Source organism: Carassius gibelio, chromosome B24 (assembly GCF_023724105.1).
Source record: "Carassius gibelio isolate Cgi1373 ecotype wild population from Czech Republic chromosome B24, carGib1.2-hapl.c, whole genome shotgun sequence".
Classification (NCBI taxonomy): domain Eukaryota; kingdom Metazoa; phylum Chordata; class Actinopteri; order Cypriniformes; family Cyprinidae; genus Carassius; species Carassius gibelio.
In genome coordinates this window covers 24,359,953-24,378,905 of record NC_068419.1, presented here as the reverse complement: position 1 = coordinate 24,378,905, position 18,953 = coordinate 24,359,953, and the positions used below count along the sequence as shown (strand labels likewise).

The following is an 18,953-nucleotide window of genomic DNA, read 5'->3' as shown; positions in this document are numbered from 1 at the left end:
TTCCCAGACGTACTTGGTGATTTTAATCCCGTCCGAATCTGCCACGTCTGTGTTTTTCTCACACAACCTCTGTGATAATTCCAGAGCAAATTACCTACCGTTTTTCAGCAAACTCAGTGATGCTCTGAGAAAACTAATCCCGTCCGAATGCGAATGTCTGTGATTGCCGGTGATATTTTATTTCACAACGCGTTTCCTTGTGTGTTTTGGCCAACGTGAATTAACGTAGATGCTCTTACCACGCGGATGTTTGATGTATTTGCTTAGCGGCCAATAAATAATAATAATAAAAAATAATACAAATAATAAAATCAAGAGCATGATCGCGTAAAATGTTAATACCGGTTATTGTAATATCAGCATCAGGTAAGATTACTCACGTTCATTTATGTATTCAGTTACATAATGTTTTATTTACATTTAATTAAAAAAGGAAAAAAATTAAACTAAAGGAACCACACATTAACATTGTTATACTAGCCATTTAGTATTTATTGTGTAATAATACTAAGGCAATCATTCTGAATGAATGCAATGCACGCATACAGAGTGCGTGATCTCTGTGACGCCCAGATGCACAAATCAGACCCTCCCACCTCTGTAATAAACACGGAGATGTTAGTCCCGTCCGAATTGGTACATGAAAATCACAGATGTCAGGTGGTAAGAATAGAAACTCAAACGTACATTAGAAAACTAGTCCCGTCCGAATAGTGCTTATGTCTAGTGCCCCCACCCCCAACATATAAAAAAATATTTACCAACTGTTTTGAAGGGTTCTACAAACTATTTTAGTCATTAAACATATCACTGCTTATAAAAAACTAGACAGAAACTTAAGCATCATATAAGTGATTTACACTTATATGAAAATACAATAAGAATAATTTGAGTAAGAAACAAATAAAAATAAAATTAAGATGTAACTTTGTATGCCAATTACAGAACATCCTGAGATTGTTAAAAATTCAGCATTTACAATGACTTACAATGAAAATACGTGCTGATGTGCTGATGGCCAGTTATAGAGATGGTAATAATATAAATGTGCCATAAAGTCAAAAAATTGCACTCTATTCATATAGATGTGTTCACATCAATAGCCGTGATTACACAGTAAAAGCGATCTGATTAGCACTCAAACAGATGTTAATCATGCAGATACAGGCACATTCAACATAAGACACACTCACACATATATGAAAACTGTTGAAAAATAAAACGAATAAATTAAAAGGCGATTGCTAAGTTCCGCTTCCATCAGATGACAGGTGTGTCACAAGCCATCACAAGAGAACGCCAGAATTCAAATAAACAGTCTTCCATTTTTCTTTCACTTTTTTTTTTTTTGTGGATCCTCTCATCCTGTTTGTGACACTGTGCGCTACAAAACCATGCTGTTTTTTTTACTACCAAGACGCAGTTTCTGAGGTTGAGTTATTCAATAACGGACACAAACAATTCTGTCCCTGATAAACTGAAACATAAACAAAGGAATTATCATCCATATTACAACATTATTGCTTCGTTGGACTAAAAATGCTACATGAGATTTAATTCAGTGGACCCTTACCTTTCTAACTAAACCGGGATTTACAGCTGTGAATTTGTTTATGACTCGTTATTACGATGAATCATGTATGTACTGTGTTTTCATTCATCATGTTTTCATGTGTACTACTTACAAAAATCTAGCAAATACATTATTTAAAAGCTTGCCATTGAAAAAACAGTGATCTGTCTTAGATGCTTGAGACTTAGATGTTTATAGTGATATATAGTTTGTCAAGATTTAATTTGTCCCGTTTCATTTAATCTATTTGTAAACATTGACACGTGCAAACATGGGTAGTTGAGGATGCAACAGGTTGCAGGCTAACAGGTTAAACAATGTATAGATTAAATTTAGCTTATTACTTATAAAGGCCTGAATGGTTTAGCACCTCACTTTTTGAACAAGTTCTTGTTACAAAACAGTCCTTCACATTTGCTGCATTCTCAAAAGTCTGGCAATTTGATTCAATTCAAAATCAACTGCGGGCATCAGATCCTTTTCCTATTTAGCACCTAAACTCTGGAATAACCTGCCTAACATTGTTCGGGAGGCAGACACACTGTCAAAATCTAGATTAAAGACTAGTCTCTTTAACATGGTTTAAACATAACACACTAATATGCTTCTAATATCCAAATCCCTTAAAGAATTTCTATGCTGCATTAATTAGGTCAACCGGAACCTGGAACACTTCCAATTACACCCGATGTACTTGCTACAATATTAGAAGAATGGCATCTAAGCTAATATTAGTCCATTTCTCTTTTATTTCGAGGTCACCAGAGCCACCAGATCCAGTCTGTAACCAGATCAGATGGTGGATCAGCACCTAGAAAGGACCTCTACAGCCCTGAAAGACAGCAGAGACCAGGACAACTAGATGAGCCCCAGATACAGATCCCCTGTTAAGACCTTGTCTCAGACGACAATCGGGACAAGACCACAGGAACCAGTTTAGTCCTTGCTTAGTGGGGGACACTTCATTTACAGTGATAGGACCTGCTCTTCATCCTCCCTGACCTTGCACATTGTCTTTGCCAGATAGATCACTGGGACAAACAAATACTTGCATGAGCCCTCTGGACATCTGTGTACCAATGTGTCCATGCCAAGTGTACCCTCAGTCAGGGAGGGAACAACTGGCAGTGAGAGATTTCTGGAGAAGCAAACAGGTCTACCAGAGTGGCTCTAAAAGTTTTCCAAATCAGCTGGCCCATCTGGGGATGGAGTCTTCATTCTACCATGAGTGTAGCTCGTGATAGCTCACCAGCCGTTTGGTTGAGGAGACCTTGAATGTGAATGGCATGAAGTGACCTCAGAACCTTCCAAAGGACTCCAAAGGAGTAGGAGCTGGGCGAGTTGCGACATGCAACCACCTTGTCAGATGATGTATGCAACGGTACCCATGTTGTCTATTCGAACCAGCATTTTTGAGACTGTTCAAGATAAGGTGCACTGGGTGACCACAGGGTGAAGGTTTGGCAACTGGCTGGTGTGACTTGGATTCAGTGAGTACTACACTGCCATGCCCACCTGGGGACTCGACCATGAAGCCAGTGCTGCAGCTGCCATATGCCCAAGGAACTTCTGAATTCAAGCAGTTCAACACAGACCACGCATGTTCCACTGTGAGTATCCAACTCCATACCGAAAAAGAGGTCCTCTCCTTGCTTTTTTTCCCAGTTGACACGAAAACCCAGCTAGCTGAGATGCTGGAGCACCAGGTCCCTGTGCTCGCACAACTGAACCAGAGACTGTACTAGTACATGCCAATCATCAAGATAGTTGAGGATGCCCCCTAAGAGCCCCCTCTGCAACTTTCGTGACGACACGGGGAGACAGGGACTGCCCAAAAGGCAGGACCTTGTACTGATATGCACGTCTCTCGAACTAGTGTCTCGACCGTGTCACCAAAGAGGCCAGCCTGGGACACAGGAGCATTAAGGAACCAAACTTTGTCAGCATCCCTTATATAAACCAGAGGTCAGTAGCAGTTCGAAGCTCTTTCAGAACTCATACAGGAAAATCTGGTTCAGTAGATCAGCCTGATATGCCCGGAGAACCGCCATTGTGTGCAAGAAAGCCACATCCTGACCTGCTGCTGCGTATGCCCTGCCATTTAAGCGTGATGTATCCTGAAGGGGCTTAGATGGCAAGGAAGGAGTATTAAGAGGACATCTCACTAATAGAGAGATAGCTAGCCAGCGTCTCTTCTACAGGGGGCATCCTCTCATAATCGTTTTTGTGCATCACCTTGAGGTTGGCATAACTCGTATTGTGGAATTGATGGATGAATGAGGAAATCATCCTCTTCCATTCCTTCTGGATCTCTGTATGGAGGTCAGGAAGAAATGGAAGTCTCACTTGAGCTGGAGGGCTATGGCCAGAAAGATAACGTTCATCGAGATTAATTTGCAGCGTTACTTTCTTAGCCCGCTTCCATGGGATGTCCTGCCTTGCCGTGGCGTGATCCATAAACTCCAACAGCTCGTCATATGCAGGGCAGGAGGATTGGGAAGGTTCAGCCTCAGCTTCTTTGCCATCCACAGACATCTTGCTCTTCCTGGGCCGAACCCAGCAGAGCACTGGCCCACAGATCAGACGATGTATGTTGTATGTTAAAGAAATAACATCATCCTCCAGCGGCTCTTTCTCAGATTTAGCCTACTACAGTCTGTGTGAACTGAATTTATTTAATAAATGCATTTAACAATTTGAGTTGAATTAAAAAAAAACACACTTGATTGATTGATGTTGTAGCAGAAATGACTCGAACCAGACAAATTAAAGAGTCGATCAGGGCTGTGGCTGAAACACGAGCTGAATTCCTCAGTAAGGCAACAGGAAGTCATAAAACATTCTGTGCCTCAAGTCCCAAGCAAGATAACCAACCAACCAACACTTTCACAGAACAGCTTTCAACATTAACACCACTAGAACAATTATTGACAATTTTAATTCGCAGAAGAGATTGTCAAATTTGTTGTTCGTAATTGAAATGCAACGCTGGACATCACATGTAAACCCATGAGAGTACTACACAAGTTCCATTGACTTCCCCCAGCAGAATCAGACTGATATTCCTAAGGGGGGGGGGGGGGGATTTGAACCTCTGGTCTCCACAGAAATCTTTGTCAGATAATGAAACTGTCTTTTCTACATATATATGGATTATATATATGGACCAAAATGAACTCCAAAATGACTTCTAAATGAATATCAGTCCATCGCTTAACTCCATATTCATTTATATATAACCCACACATTTGACTATCATGTTATAATCACTTATTTTGTATGTCTTTTGATAACTATGGGATAGCTTAAGGATACATATTCATGTCTAGTATCGATGTAATCGAATCTGCTTGCTTGAAATAGTCCTGACAATCATTTATTTGTCAAATATATCATATTCTTGTTATAGGAATCATGTCCAAAATTAAACCCTGCAAGAGCGGAAAAATTCGGACCACATGCTTGGTAAGATAAACATATGATTTATGATACCCCCGAGCCAAGACAATATCTGATTGGTCAAGACAACATTTGAGGTGTGGCCAACAGGCCAGTTTAAATACTTAGGACACACTAAAATCTTGCTTTTAGTCTCTAGCTATGCTTCTGCTATTAGTCATGTCTGCTTTTAGTCTTTAGCTATGCTTCTGCTATTAGTCATGTTAGCTTTTTAGTTCTAGCCTTGCTTTTGCTGTCAGTCATGCCAGCTTTTAGCTTTGCTTCTTAGCTTCAGCTTTTAGCCATGCTGTTTGTCATCACTGTTCTTTGAGCGCGGTTCCAGCTTGCTTCAGCCTGCACGCCTGCTGCTACTTAGCCACGATGAGAAGAAACACCACTTTGTCTAGTCAAACTTTATTTCTTTTGTTTTCCGTTTGAGAGTTTCATGTTCTGAGTTAAGTTTTGTAACTTCGAGTCTCCGACGCCTGACCTCGGGTGCCCGTTCAACTTCAACCAGCGCACACAACTCTGCACCTTCAGCCAACGCCCCACCAAGGGCCTTCCCAAGACGTCACTTCAACGACTACTGAACTTCCAGCCAATCAGCGACAACTTTACACAGACAATGTACCTTCAGACATTTGTGCTGGTGTATCTAATATAATTTTAACCTCATTGAGGAACTCAATTCGAGGGTTTATTAAGTGATTGATGGCTGTTCATGTCTATGCAATTTAACGTATTGCTGTAAACTTGGGATTCCATATTTCCATTCTCTTAAACTCATCTTTCCCTAACTTTCGATCTTCCTGCAACTTGTGTGAATGTGTAAGTGCGTGCGTTTATGTGTTAGATTAGTTTATATGTCTTAGATTTATCTAATAAAGCCTTATTCATATTGAAAAGAGAAGTATCTTGTGTTTTGTGCTTACAAGTTAATGGGCCCTATTTTAACGATCTGAAACGCAAGTGTCAAAGCGCGAAGCGCAAGTAACTTTGTGGGCGGGTCTCGGCGCTGTTGCTATTTTCCCGGCGGGATAAATGGCTCTTGCGCCCAGCGCAAATCTAAAATGGGTTGGTCTGAAGAAGCTTCATTATTCATAGGTGTGGTTTGGGCGTAACGTGAAATAAACCAATCAAAGCGTCATCCAACATTCCCTTTAAATGCAGGTGCGCTAGTTCCATTATGAATTGCTATTATTATGGCGTATTTACCAGGCGCACGCCAGGAGCGGTTCACAGCTGAGGAGACTGATGTTCTTGTAAGAGCAGGGAAAGACAGAGAAGTTGTGTTGTATGGGGATGGGAGAAACCCGCCCAAAATTGCGTCGGTTAAACAGACGTGGGAGGAAATAGCCACAATTGTTTCATCGATTTTTTTCCTGGTTCTTGACGGACAAACATATTTGTCAGATGTCCTTACATAGCCTATATGTCTTGCCACTATTGGGCAAACAGGTCTGATCCTTAATTACTAAAATTAGCCTGAATAATTTGTAAGCTAGATTTATGCCTATTTTTTCACATCTTCGTGGCACACCACAATGATTTCCGTCATCTCATGTGTTAATATTTTTTTTTAGTGTAACAGTTTATGATTTGCAAAAATAACTGTTGCATCTGTGTAGATTACATGAGCAAAGTGTATGCGTGTTTAATGGAACAGCAAAATAGCACCAGGGATTGTTTGCGCCGGAACACGCCTCCTTTTTTGCGCTGAACCGCCCAGGGAGCGCAAGTTCATTCACTAGTTTAGCGACGTGCTTCTGTGGAGGGAAAAGCGCGCTTTGCGCAGGTGCAAAATAGGAATGACACATGCGTCGGTGTACAAAGTCAATTGCGCTGGGTGCAAGATAGGGCCCAATGTCTTAAACTGCCGATCTTGTTACTGTGCTAATTGATAGTGTTTTCACTATACTTTGGATATTAATATTGATGTTAAACGGCTCGTTCAGTGAATCAAGGGCATCTCAGTGATCAGCCGTGAAACAGTGATTCTGTTCAAATTCCCTTTAAAATCTTAAATGATTCCCTTTGAGGTAAATTGACCTGTTTCCCTTACAATGTTACTTTTGAGTCCATGAGTTTGCTTACCAATGTTATGAAAGGAGCAGCTTTCACTTTCAACCAAACTAACATAACTAGCCAATAAGAATGTTTTGCTATTATAGACACAAGACATGCATAATAGTATCTAATTGCAGAGTCGCAGCCCTAATGAATGGAGGTAAAAAGATGCAAGGCGCAATGGTCAAAGATGCCCGGGAGATGACATGGTTGGTTCACTTAGTTTTGTCGTGGACACAACATAATAACATATGTCATGGCCACGAGATCATTTTGTCGAGGTAATGACATCTTTATGTCGTGGCCTCGAGATGCTATGTTGAGAGAACAACATTCATTTCTCGTGGCCACGACTTCTAATGTTGAGGGAACGACATGTTTTTCTCATGGCCATGAGAGAATAACTGTGTAAATAAATTATAAATAAAACAATAAAACAATGAAAAACAAAATTTCTAGTTTTCTCTCTTTTCTATGTGTGTTACAGAGGAGGCCCTAGAGGGGACTGTCCCCTGATTATTAGCGATCTCTTATCGGACTCCATTTCCCATCATCCCTCATACTGATTACATTACAACACCTGATTACAATCACACCTGATTATGCAACTACATCTACTCACCACATTATAGAGGAGCTTGTTAGACTTTGCAAGACCTCAGCATGTCACCACCCAGAGCCGGCTCTAATCCACCACCTGTCGCTAGTCAACCCCTCCTGGTTCAAACTCCCCCAGTCAGCCCACAACTCGCTTTCCCTGAGAAATTCAATGGAGAACCTGCCAAATGCAAGGGCTTCCTACTTCAGTGCTCGCTTTTTGTAAACCAACAGCCCTTGCTGTAGCCCACAGATTCCTTCCGCTTTGCATTTGTTTGTTCATTTCTGACCAGGAGAACTCTACCTTTGAAGCCTTTCTCCAAAACTTCTGCAAGGTTTTTGAACACCCAGCTGAGGTTAGATGAGCAGCTAGCAGCAGAGTCCTTCCATACACTAGCGGCTCAGACTGTCTGGATGGAGGACACATTAAAGCACTTGTTTTGGAGAGGATTCAGTTCAGAGCTCCAGTCCGAATTGGCTTGCCGAGATGATGGAAGAAGTCTGGTTGAGTTAATTGATCCTACCATCCCTATTGACAATCTAATCCACTCTCAATGCTCAACTCGAGCCTGCCTCGTTTCCCCACTGAAACCAACAGTGGAGCCGAACCTACGCAGTTGGTGTCACACTTCAGAATCAACTGTCTCTCTATTGTGGTCAGGCGGGACAGCAGAAGATTTCTTGCCCAGTCCATCCATCATCCAGTACCCGACCGGTGAGTGTAAACTCGCATTGCAACCTCCAGATCAAGGAGACTCTGGAGAAGTGGACAGCTCTGTTCCTTATGAATACGCTAAGCAACATAAACTAAAACTCTCCCATAAACTGTAACTCTCCCCTGTCAGTGGAGGTGCTAGATGGACAGCCCCTTGGAGAGGGAAACATTCTAAGTATCACTGAAGAACTCAAGCTACAAGTTGGAACTCTGCATTCTGAACTCATTTGATTCTATGTCATCCACTTATCCAATTATACTATCATTCTCGGGCTACCATGGTTATGCACACACAATTCACTCAACTCTTTGAGGGAAGGACAAATTACTCAATGGTGCGCCACATGTCAATATTGTTGTCTGTCTAAAGTCGCTTGAACCTCCAGTAGTTCCTAACATCCGGTAGAGGCTAACTGCATTTTGTTCCCTTGTACCTTACATTTTCAATGACAAAGTTGAATCTAATCTAATTATTCTCACGTCCTGGGAACTCGTGGGAACTTGTTTAAAATAACAATCCAAAAACCTAGAGGTTTTAAACATTGTACTATAGGTAGTACTATGTGTACACCTCTGTTAAAGAAATGCATGTGTTAAGCCATTAGAATGTAAAATTTACCGGTGGTTAATCATAAGCCATTGCTATGACCTAACATCTGCCCTACCTAAATTTATGGTCAAGAGCCACTACTGGGCTCAACAATTCAAATATTTTTAAAAGAAGAAAATCAAACATACAAGTCATTGTCTGTGCAGGTCCAGTGGAACCCTCGTTTTTTTAAAACCTCTATTAGTCCAAGGATGGATCCCTGAGTGCAAGACTCCCTAGAGGGACAAAAAAAGGAAGCCAGCTATAAGATTAGTGTGTCATATAAAAACATTATTATATAATATTCATTATCCTGTTCTTGATCTGTATTCATTTCACAGCAGTATTTAAGTGTGCCGTTCACACAGCAATTATATCATTGGAGGTCACCAGGTACAGAAATTGTACCATTGGAGGTCACCAGGTACTGAAGATCACTAATAAGTGTTCCTGGATGGCCAGATATATTGACTGATACATTCATACTTGAAGTAAAGCATATAAATCATCTAATAATTAAAAAAATTGTTAGACAAAAAATAAGACTCCATTCCCAGGGAACACACATACTGGTAAAAAAATATATATATATATATATAGCCTGAATGCACTAAGTTGCTTAGAATAAAAGCATCTGCAAAATGCATAAATGTCTCATTAGTGATTAATGCAGTTGTTGTTACTAGGAAACACTTGTTTGTTTACGGTGTTGAGACGTGCTGATTTTTGTCTCATACTCTATTGCATATGTTGTCAGTGTTGTGCGCTTGCTTAGACAGTAACAGTAAAGTCTGTTCAAGTGTTAGCAAAATACAGTGTGAAGAAATACCCTTTGAGAGAAGCAGTTAAATCAGTAAAGTGTGTTCAGCTGGATACAATTTCCATTTTGTCTGACGGTATAGAAAAGATTAGGTCGCGGCAGCCCTTCAGTTAAGACCTTCTTGTATGAAGACCAAAGAGTGTAAAGACCATCGACTCTACCTACCGTGCAACTACACCGGGCAGGGACACTGACAAGGGATAAAAATATTGTGTTGAGTAATGATTTTTTCCTTCTACTTGTTTTACTGCTGTTTCAGTTTTTATAACCAATTCTTACTATGTGTTTCCAGATCCCTACTATCACTACCACTCGCAAACCATGTAGGCTGCGCAATCTTAAAAACCTGCACACTTTGCCTATGTCTGCTAATACACTACTTTCTTTTTCTATTGGTCTCTGAAATTGCCAGTTTTCTGTAAACAAAGCCGATTTCATTACTTCTATTATTAGTAGGGCTGTGAATCTTTGGCAAGGCAGCAATTCAATTCAATTACGATTCATAGGTTTTCGATTTTTGCAAATTTAGAACGATTCGATACGATTCACAATTCAATTCAATTAGATTTGATTCTGTATTCTTTAAGTGCATTCACGGGATTATTTAAATGCTTCTACTAAATTCTTTAAATGCTTAGTCAGGCGGCAAATTACAGTAGCATTTATGGTTAGAGAACCAGGTTAGAAAAAAAGAAAAAAAAACTTTTGTCCATTGTTAAATGCTAGTTTAATGTCAAATACAATTATTTTATGTATGTAGCCTATATAATAATAATAATAATAATAATAATAATAATAATTATTATTATTATTATTATTATTATTATTATTATTATTATTGTTATTATTATTGTATTATTTATTTTTTTTTTACAAGGAATTATCTTCTTTTTTAATTACTTTTAATTAGCTGTAATAAATCAAATACACTGCTGGAGAATAATCAATCATTTGTAATCTATATTTTTTTCCTAATGGCAATTTTATGATTGTTTCATATACTAGGGTACATTTAATTAGCAATTATTTAAATTTTCTGCACAGAATAAGGTAGAAAATATACTTTATAGTTTTTGTACTGTAATAAATTTCAATTAGCACTGCATCATTCATAAATTGTTTGTGGTTTTTTTTTAGTTTCATCAGTTCATTCTGCTTTTATTCAGTTTAGCTGCAGATAAAGCCTGGCACGTCTATGAGAGTGAGATCGCTTCTCTTTCAGTGTGAAAACGTCTTCATCTCTATTTAACTTTTCATCTCCATCAGCGAATGATTCTGAGAGAAAACGCGCCAGATGTCTGTTTGCTAATGAAACAAACGCTACTTTCATGCATCTGATTATCAGATAAATCTCGTGCTCTTGTTTCAAGGTCGTTGTTAATGCTGTGGTTAATTTTAAGTTTCCTTCGTATATTCGGTTCATCCACATTGTTTAAAAACATGTATCATTCAATGGATCTGTGCATATGATTTAGACACTTACATTTCTGCTCCGTCCATGCAATACAGCTGTCGACGGCTCTGGCACTGGCCACGAGTCCTAGATCACACGTCAGCTGCGTCAGAGACGAACGGAGCGTGAGCGCAATCCTGTGGCAGTCTCAGGGCGGTAAACAGTCGAGCGCGTTAAGGACAGATAAGAGGCACGATTCACGAACACTCTTCAAGGTCTCCATTAATTCATGCGTGTGGTAATTTAATGTGTATACATTTTGAAAGCATTGAATCTCTATAGAAATCGCGATTCATTCATTTCTTAGAATTTTGAATCGATTGCTGTTTAAGATCGGGCGATTCATGATTCAAAAATCATGTTTCAAGATCGATGCATATGAATCGACAGGGTTTGTAATCGATGCATCGAGAAAACGAGTGAATCGTTACACCCCTAATAATTAGTCATTCAAATCTTAATCTCATGACCCTGAGAGAGACCTGGATCAAACCAGAGGACACTGCTACACCTGCAGCACTCTCCAATAATTTCTCATTTTCCCACTCCCCTCTTTTTCCTGGAAGAGGTGGAGGTATTGGTCTGCTCATCTCTGTAATCCTTTACCATTTTTGTGTATCAACCTTCCTAGTCAACTTCCAACCTTCCTAGTATCCAAAGTATCTTTGAATCTCATTCAGTTACGGTTACCTACCTCCTTAAAATACATTTTGTAGTTTTCTATCAACCCCCAGGACCTTATTTAGACACAACACTGCTCCATTGATAATGTACTGACTACTCCACTGCACACCTCGGATCACTTCCTCCTCACTTTTAACATCAACATGGTCCCTGACACATCACTTACCCCTCCACGTCATCGTTCAACGTAACTTATGCTCACTGTCACCCTCCCGGCTATCTTCACTGGTTTATCTTCGCTACCTCCCCCTAAACTTTTAGCATATTTCAATGCTAACAGTACTACTGATACTTTCTGCTCCACTCTTACATCTTGTTTAGACACCGTTTGCCCCTTGTCTTCCAGGCCAGCCAATACAACCTCTTCTGCCCCTTGGTTTTCTGATGTTCTATGTGTAAGGGTGTGGTGCAAATCCAAAAATACTACTGACCTTAATGTGTATCAGTCACTCCTCTTTTCCTTCTCTGCTAATGTTTCCCCTGCTAAAAGGACATACTACCAGAACAAAATTAATAATTCGTCTAACTCTCGCATGCTTTTTAAAACATTTCTCCTTTGTCCTCCTGCTCCCCCTCCTGCTTCATATCTAATAGCTGACGACTTTGCCACATTTTTCATTTATAAAACATATCTAATAGCTGACGACTTTGCCACATTTTTCATTTATAAAATTAAAAACATCAGTGCACAATTTTCCACACCACAATCTGTTATGCACATATCACCAGCAGACATGCCTTCATTCACATCCTTCTCTTCACTCTCTGAGGCAGAAGTCTCCAAACTCATCCTTTCTAATCATCCTACTGCTTGTCCACTTGATCTTATTCCATCTCATCTCCTTCAAGCCATCTCTCCTGCAGTTGTACCTGCACTTACTCACATCATTAACACATCCCTCCACACTGGTGTTTTTCCCACATCATTTAGACAGACTCATATAATTCCACTACTTAAGAAATCCAGCCTCAAGCCATCTCTTTTAGAGAACTACAGACCAGTTTCCCTTCTTCCTTTCATTACAAAAAATACTTGAACGAGCTGTGTTCAACCACGTTTCTGTCTTTCTCACACAGATCAACCTCCTTGACAGCAACCAATCTGGTTTCAGAGGTGGACATTCAACTGAGACTACCTTGCTCTCAGTTGTTGAAGCCCTAAGACTGGCAATAACAGAATACTCAATACTTATCTTGCTTGATCTGTCTGCTGATTTTGACACAGTTAACCACCTGTCAATCCTACAGGCAAAGCGCATCTCAGGAACCACACTCCAGTGGTTTGAGTCTTACCTATTAGATAGGTCCTTCAAAGTATCTTGGAGAGGTGAGGTGTCCAAGTAGCACCATCTAACTACTGGGGTGCCTCAGAGCTCAGTTCTTGGACCACTTTTCTTCTCTGTCTACATGGCATCATTAGGATCTTTCATTCAGAAACATGGCTTTTCATACCACTGCTATGCTGATGACACTCAACTCTACCTCTCAGTCCATCCTGGTGATCTGACGGTAGCTGCTCGCATCTCAGCTTGTCTAACAGACATTTCTTACTGGATGAAGGACCATCACCTTCAACTAAATCTTGCCAAGACAGTGGTTCCAGCAAACCCATCGTTTCATCACAATTGCACCATCAAGTTGGGCACATAAACCATAGCTCCTTCAAAAACAGCCAGAAACCTTGGAGCTATGCTTGATGATCAGCTAACTTTCTCAGACCACATTGCTGAAACTGTCCGGTCCTGCAGATTTGCTTTATTCAACATTAAGAGGATCAGGCCCTTTCTTTCAGAACATGCTGCACAATTCCTTGTTCAAGCTCTTGTTCTGTCCAGGGTGGACTATTGCAAAGCTCTCTTGGCAGGTCTTCCATCCAGTTCTATCAAACTTTTACAATTAATTCAGAACGCGGCAGCAAGAAACATTTTTAATGAGCTGAAAGAATAGACGTCACACCTCTGTTTATCAGTTTACAATGGCTACCAATAGCTGCTCACATAAAATTCAAGGCATTGATGTTTGCATACAAAACCACCACTGGCCCTGCACCCCTTTACCTAAATTAATTACTTTTGACGTATATGCCCTCTAGAAGCTTGCGTTCTGCAAGTGAACATTGCTTGATTGTGCCATCTCAAAAAAGCGCAAAGTCATTTTTACGGACTTCAATTAAATGTTCCCTCCTGGTGGAATGACCGTCCCAACTCAATCCGAGCAGCTGATTCCTTATCCATCTTCCAGAATCGGCTTAAAACACATCTCTTCCATCTTTGTATGACTTTAGCACTCACTATTTAAATCCTTAAAAAAAAAAAACTTTCTACTTTTCTACTTTTCTACTTTCTAATATTTTTTGTATTATATACATTTTCTTTTCATTTATTATACAAATAGAAAAAAAGACCTCTAACACTAGCTTGCTCTATTCTTTTTCTATTCTATCTGTTTTCTTTTTATTTATTATATTATTTAAAAGCCCTTGCTACATGTTCTGCATTTAACCTAACTGAGACTTGTTATTGCACTTATGTATCATTGCTCTTTTGTTGTTGTTGATTGCTTCCATTGTCCTCCTTTGTAAGTTACTTTTGATAAAAGCGTCTGCTAAATGACTAAATGTAAATGCAAATTCAATTTCGACAAGGATCTTAATTTTTTTTTTTTTTTTTTTGAGAAGGTTTTTTGTAAATTAACTGCAGTGTCAGTGCATTGTATTGAAAACAATATGAACAGGAAGAAATTTACTTACAAAAAGGGTCCCTCTAAGTTGTAGATGACTTTAATGTGTACATGAGTGACCATCCTTGGGTTTAGATTTCCCAGTTCCACACTGCCAAACATGCTGAGGAATGAAAACAAATATACACAAAAATACATACAAAACTGATTCCAAAAAAGTTGGGACACTGTACAAATTGTGAGTAAAAAAGGAATGGAATAATTTACTAATCTCATAAATCTATGTTTTATTCACAATAGACTATAGATATCAAATGTTTAAAAAGTGAGACATTTTGAAATGGCCTGCCAAATATTGGCTAATTTTGAATTTCATGAGAGCTACGCATTCCAAAAACGTTAGGACAGGTGGCAATAAGAGGTCGGAAAAGTTAAATGTACATATAAGGAACAGCTGGAGGACCATTTTGTTTATTAGGTCAACTGGCAACATGATTGGTATAAAAAGAGCCTCTCAGAGTGGCAGTGTCTCTCAGAAGTCAAGATGGGCAGAGGATCACCAATTGCCCCACTGCTGCAGCGGAAAATTGTGGAGCAATATCAGAGAGAAGTTTCTAAGAGAAAAATTGCAAAGAGTTTGAAGTTATCATCATCTACAGGGCATAATATCATCCAAAGATTCAGTGAATCTGGAACAATCTCTGTGCGTAAGGGTCAAGGCTGGAAAACCAAACCAGATGCCCATGATCTTTGGGCCCTTAGACGGCACTGCATCACATACAGGAATGCTACTGTAATGGAAATCACAACATGGGCTCAAGAATACTTCCAAAAAACATTGTCGGTGAATACAATCCAATGTGCCATTCGCCGTTGCTGGCTAAAACTCTATCAGTCAAAAAAGAAGCCATATCTAAACATGATCCAGAAGCGCAGGCATTTTCTTTGGGCCAAGGCTCATTTAAAATGGACTGTGGCAAAGTGGAAAACCATTCTGTGGTCAGACGAATGAAAATTCTTTTTGGAAAACTGGGATTCCATGTCATCTGGACTAAAGGGGACTAGGACCACCCAAGCTGTTATCAGTGCTTAGTTCAGAAGCCTGCCTTTCTGATGCTATGGGGTTGCATGAGTATGCGCAGCTTACACATATGGAAAGGCACCATCAATGCTGAAAGGTATATCCAAGTTCTAGAACAACATATTCTCCCATCCAGATGTCATCTCTTTCAGGAAAGACCTAGCATTTTCCAACATGACAATGCCAGACCAAATACTGCATCAATTACAACATCATGGCTGCATAGAAGAAGGATCCGAGTATGGCCAGCCTGAAATGGCCAGCCTGCAGTCCAGACCTTTCACCCACAGAAAAAATTTGGTGCATTATAAAAAGGAAGATGCAAGACCTCAGACAGTTGAGCAACTAGAAGCCTGTATTAGACAAAAATGGGACAACGTTCCTATTCCTAAACTTGAACAACTCAGTCCCCAGACATTTGCAGACTGAAAAAAAGAAGAGGGGATGCCACACAGTGGTAAACATGGCCTTGTCATAACTTTTTTGCCATGAAATTTAAAATCAACTTATTTTGTACCTTAAAATTATACATTTTCTTAGTTCAAACATTTGATATGTCATCTATGTTGTATTCTGAATAAAATATTTGAAACATCATTGCATTCTGTTTTTATTCACAACTTGTACAGTGTCTGAACTTTTTTGGGATTGGGTAATTTATTTGTCAAACGAAAAAAAAAACAAAAAAAACAAGCTGATTACAGTTAATGTAAACAATGTTCTATAGTTCAACATGGTTTTGATAAAAAAACTAAAACAATAATAATAATAATAATAATAATGAGCCATTGATATAAGCATGTGTGAACTGAGCACTTGAATGTAATTTAAAATGGTGAGTTGATTAAGACAATCGTGTAATTGTTAGTAATTGTGCATGTTAAAGGGTTAGTAGTTACTTGTTTAAATAACCAGTTCAGCAGTTTGTTTACATTTATCACACAATAGTTTAAAGGGTTAGTTCACCAAAAAATGAAAATTATGTAATTAATAACTCACCCTCATGTTCCAAACCCATAAGACCTCCATTCATCTTCAGTACACAGTTTAAAATATTTGAGATTTAACTTTGACTAAATCAAAAATATCTTAAACTGTGTTCAGAAGATGAACGGAGATCTTACGGGTTTGGAACGACATGAGGGTGAGTTATTAATTACATAATTTTCATTTTTCGGTGAACTAACCCTTTAAACTATTGCGTGATAAATGTAAACAAACTGCTGAACTGGTTATTTAAACAAGTTTATTAAAACAAACTGCCAAGAAAAAAAGGTTTGCAGAAAAAAAAAAATTCAACATTCCCCAATTCACGGACACCATAGATTAAGTCAAGTCAAGTCGCTTTTCATGAGTTCACCCTTACATATAATCTGAAGGCGAATAGTAGGTATATTTTGGCGTGCTGTCCTGGGGGAGGGGTCCGGGCCCGGAGCATAGCCTGAACCCAAATAATTCCCCAAAAGAAGCTTAAAGGCATAGGACAGTAGCCAGAGAGCTAAATTTAGTTGCCCCCCAAAATATGCATGTTGAGAAGAAAAATGCAGAGCGACCGGGAGAGCCCGTGCAGTGTTCGACGAGAGCTGCGGCTCGCAACGTCTTACCGGCGAGCCCTCCATGCCGCTTATGAGAGGAGCACGATGCCAGATATCAAAAAATGAGGGACTCCTGCTGCCTCCAAAGGGAGATGCGGCTCTGCTGCACCGGGAGAGTCCCTCTTGCGGCTGAGTACGAGGCGCGGTTTGGTGCATCTGATGGAGGGTTCACACTGCGACTGAAGGGAGCCAGCGGCTGTACCCCATCGGGAGGGAGATCCCAGGCCGCCATTGAGTATGTGACATAACTCGGACGGGGGGTTCACACTGCGACCGAAGGGAGCCGTGGGTCTGCTGCACCAGAAGGGAGAGCCCTGTCTGATGCTGAATAGGCAATGAGATTCGAGCTGCGGTTTGGCATGTCGGATGAAGGGCTCCAGTGGCTGTACCCCATTGGGAGGGAGATCCCTAGCCACCGTTGAGCATGCAACATAACTCAGATGGGAGATTTCCTGAAACGATTCCTCGAGTAACTCGATTACAAATAAAATGATCGTGGCAAATTCCTCTGCCTTTAAGCTTCTTTTAATTTATTTTAAATCTCATTCTTTCGCAATTATTTTTTTTTTAAATGTGACAACGCGTTTATGTTGGCGGAAAGAGATATAAGCGCTGCGTCCGAATTTGCATTCTGCATGGATTCAGCAGTGTTTTGATTTGAGGACACGGGCAAATGTCGAAAGAATGTTGTGGCGTGTGTCCATTGCAAGATAGAGCTTGCATACCACAACTAGGGCCCTATGATTTCTGCAATGCAGAAAGCACAGAGGGAATCGCGGAATCCAGTCATAAAAACTGAATTTACAGTTTAACGTGGAATGGCACGGAATTTGCCAAATTTTAAATGAATTAATAAAAAAACAAAACTGGTCATTGCACTTGCATCAAATCACGATATGGACTAATATATGTAAATATTAAGCCGGAACAATCTATTTAAATGTAAATCCTGCATGTTCTGTGTGTCTATGTTAATGAATGGAGCAGAAGCGCGACTTCCTTTATCACACACACTGAAGCGCGTGTGACGCTCGCGGTAATTTCAGTGTCTGCTGTCTCACTAAATAAGGATGTGAACACATGAACAACATCTCCAGAACTGCTCTGACAATCACTTCATGAGCATTTGACCGTTTGATTTAAGTAAAACTAGCGTCACCTCACATACACAGAATTATAAAGCTACGTCAACCCATCAAAATAAAAGTTCGGTGTCTTGACATTTTATCCTGCCGGTCAAATTTACTGCGCATGCGCACATCAATATCATGCCAATATAATTAAGCCAAAACACATTTTATCCGATAACTTGATTAATCAATGGAATTTTTGGTAGAATACTTGATTACTAAAATATTCGATCGCTACAGCCCTACATAAGTTGCTTCCCCGATGCAAAATGAGTGACTGGAAAATTTTCTGTTGGTAGGCCTGATTGAGCATGGATCAGTTAATGTATTTTTTTTTTTCTTTTTGAGGCTCCTGCGGGAGCGAGAACTGCTGCGGCAGTAGGGAAGGATGGAAATGGCTCCTGCGGGAGCAGACACTGCTGTGGCAGTGGTGAAATATAGGTGGAGGTTCCTGTGGGAGCGGACACTGCTGCGGAGGTGGGGAGATACAGAGAAGGCTCCTGCGGAAGCAGACACTGCTGCGGCAGTGGGG

At 40.0% G+C, this 18,953-nt stretch overlaps 2 protein-coding genes across 2 annotated transcripts in view; one reads left to right on the top strand and one right to left on the bottom strand.

The window, feature by feature from the left end:
- Window positions 1–18,953, top strand: part of LOC128012862 (serine/arginine repetitive matrix protein 5-like) — a 301,673-nt gene that overhangs the window by 13,387 nt on the left and 269,333 nt on the right. The gene's annotated exons all lie outside the window — the stretch shown is intronic.
- LOC128013116 (ADP-ribosyl cyclase/cyclic ADP-ribose hydrolase 1) overlaps window positions 9,119–18,953 on the bottom strand; it is a 60,288-nt gene continuing 50,453 nt past the window's right edge. The window contains exons 7-8 of the mRNA XM_052595830.1: window positions 14,686–14,778; window positions 9,119–9,215 (exon numbers count right to left, since the gene is read on the bottom strand). Of these exons, the coding sequence (XP_052451790.1) occupies window positions 9,119–9,215; window positions 14,686–14,778 (190 nt within the window). The remainder of the gene's footprint in view (window positions 9,216–14,685; window positions 14,779–18,953) is intronic.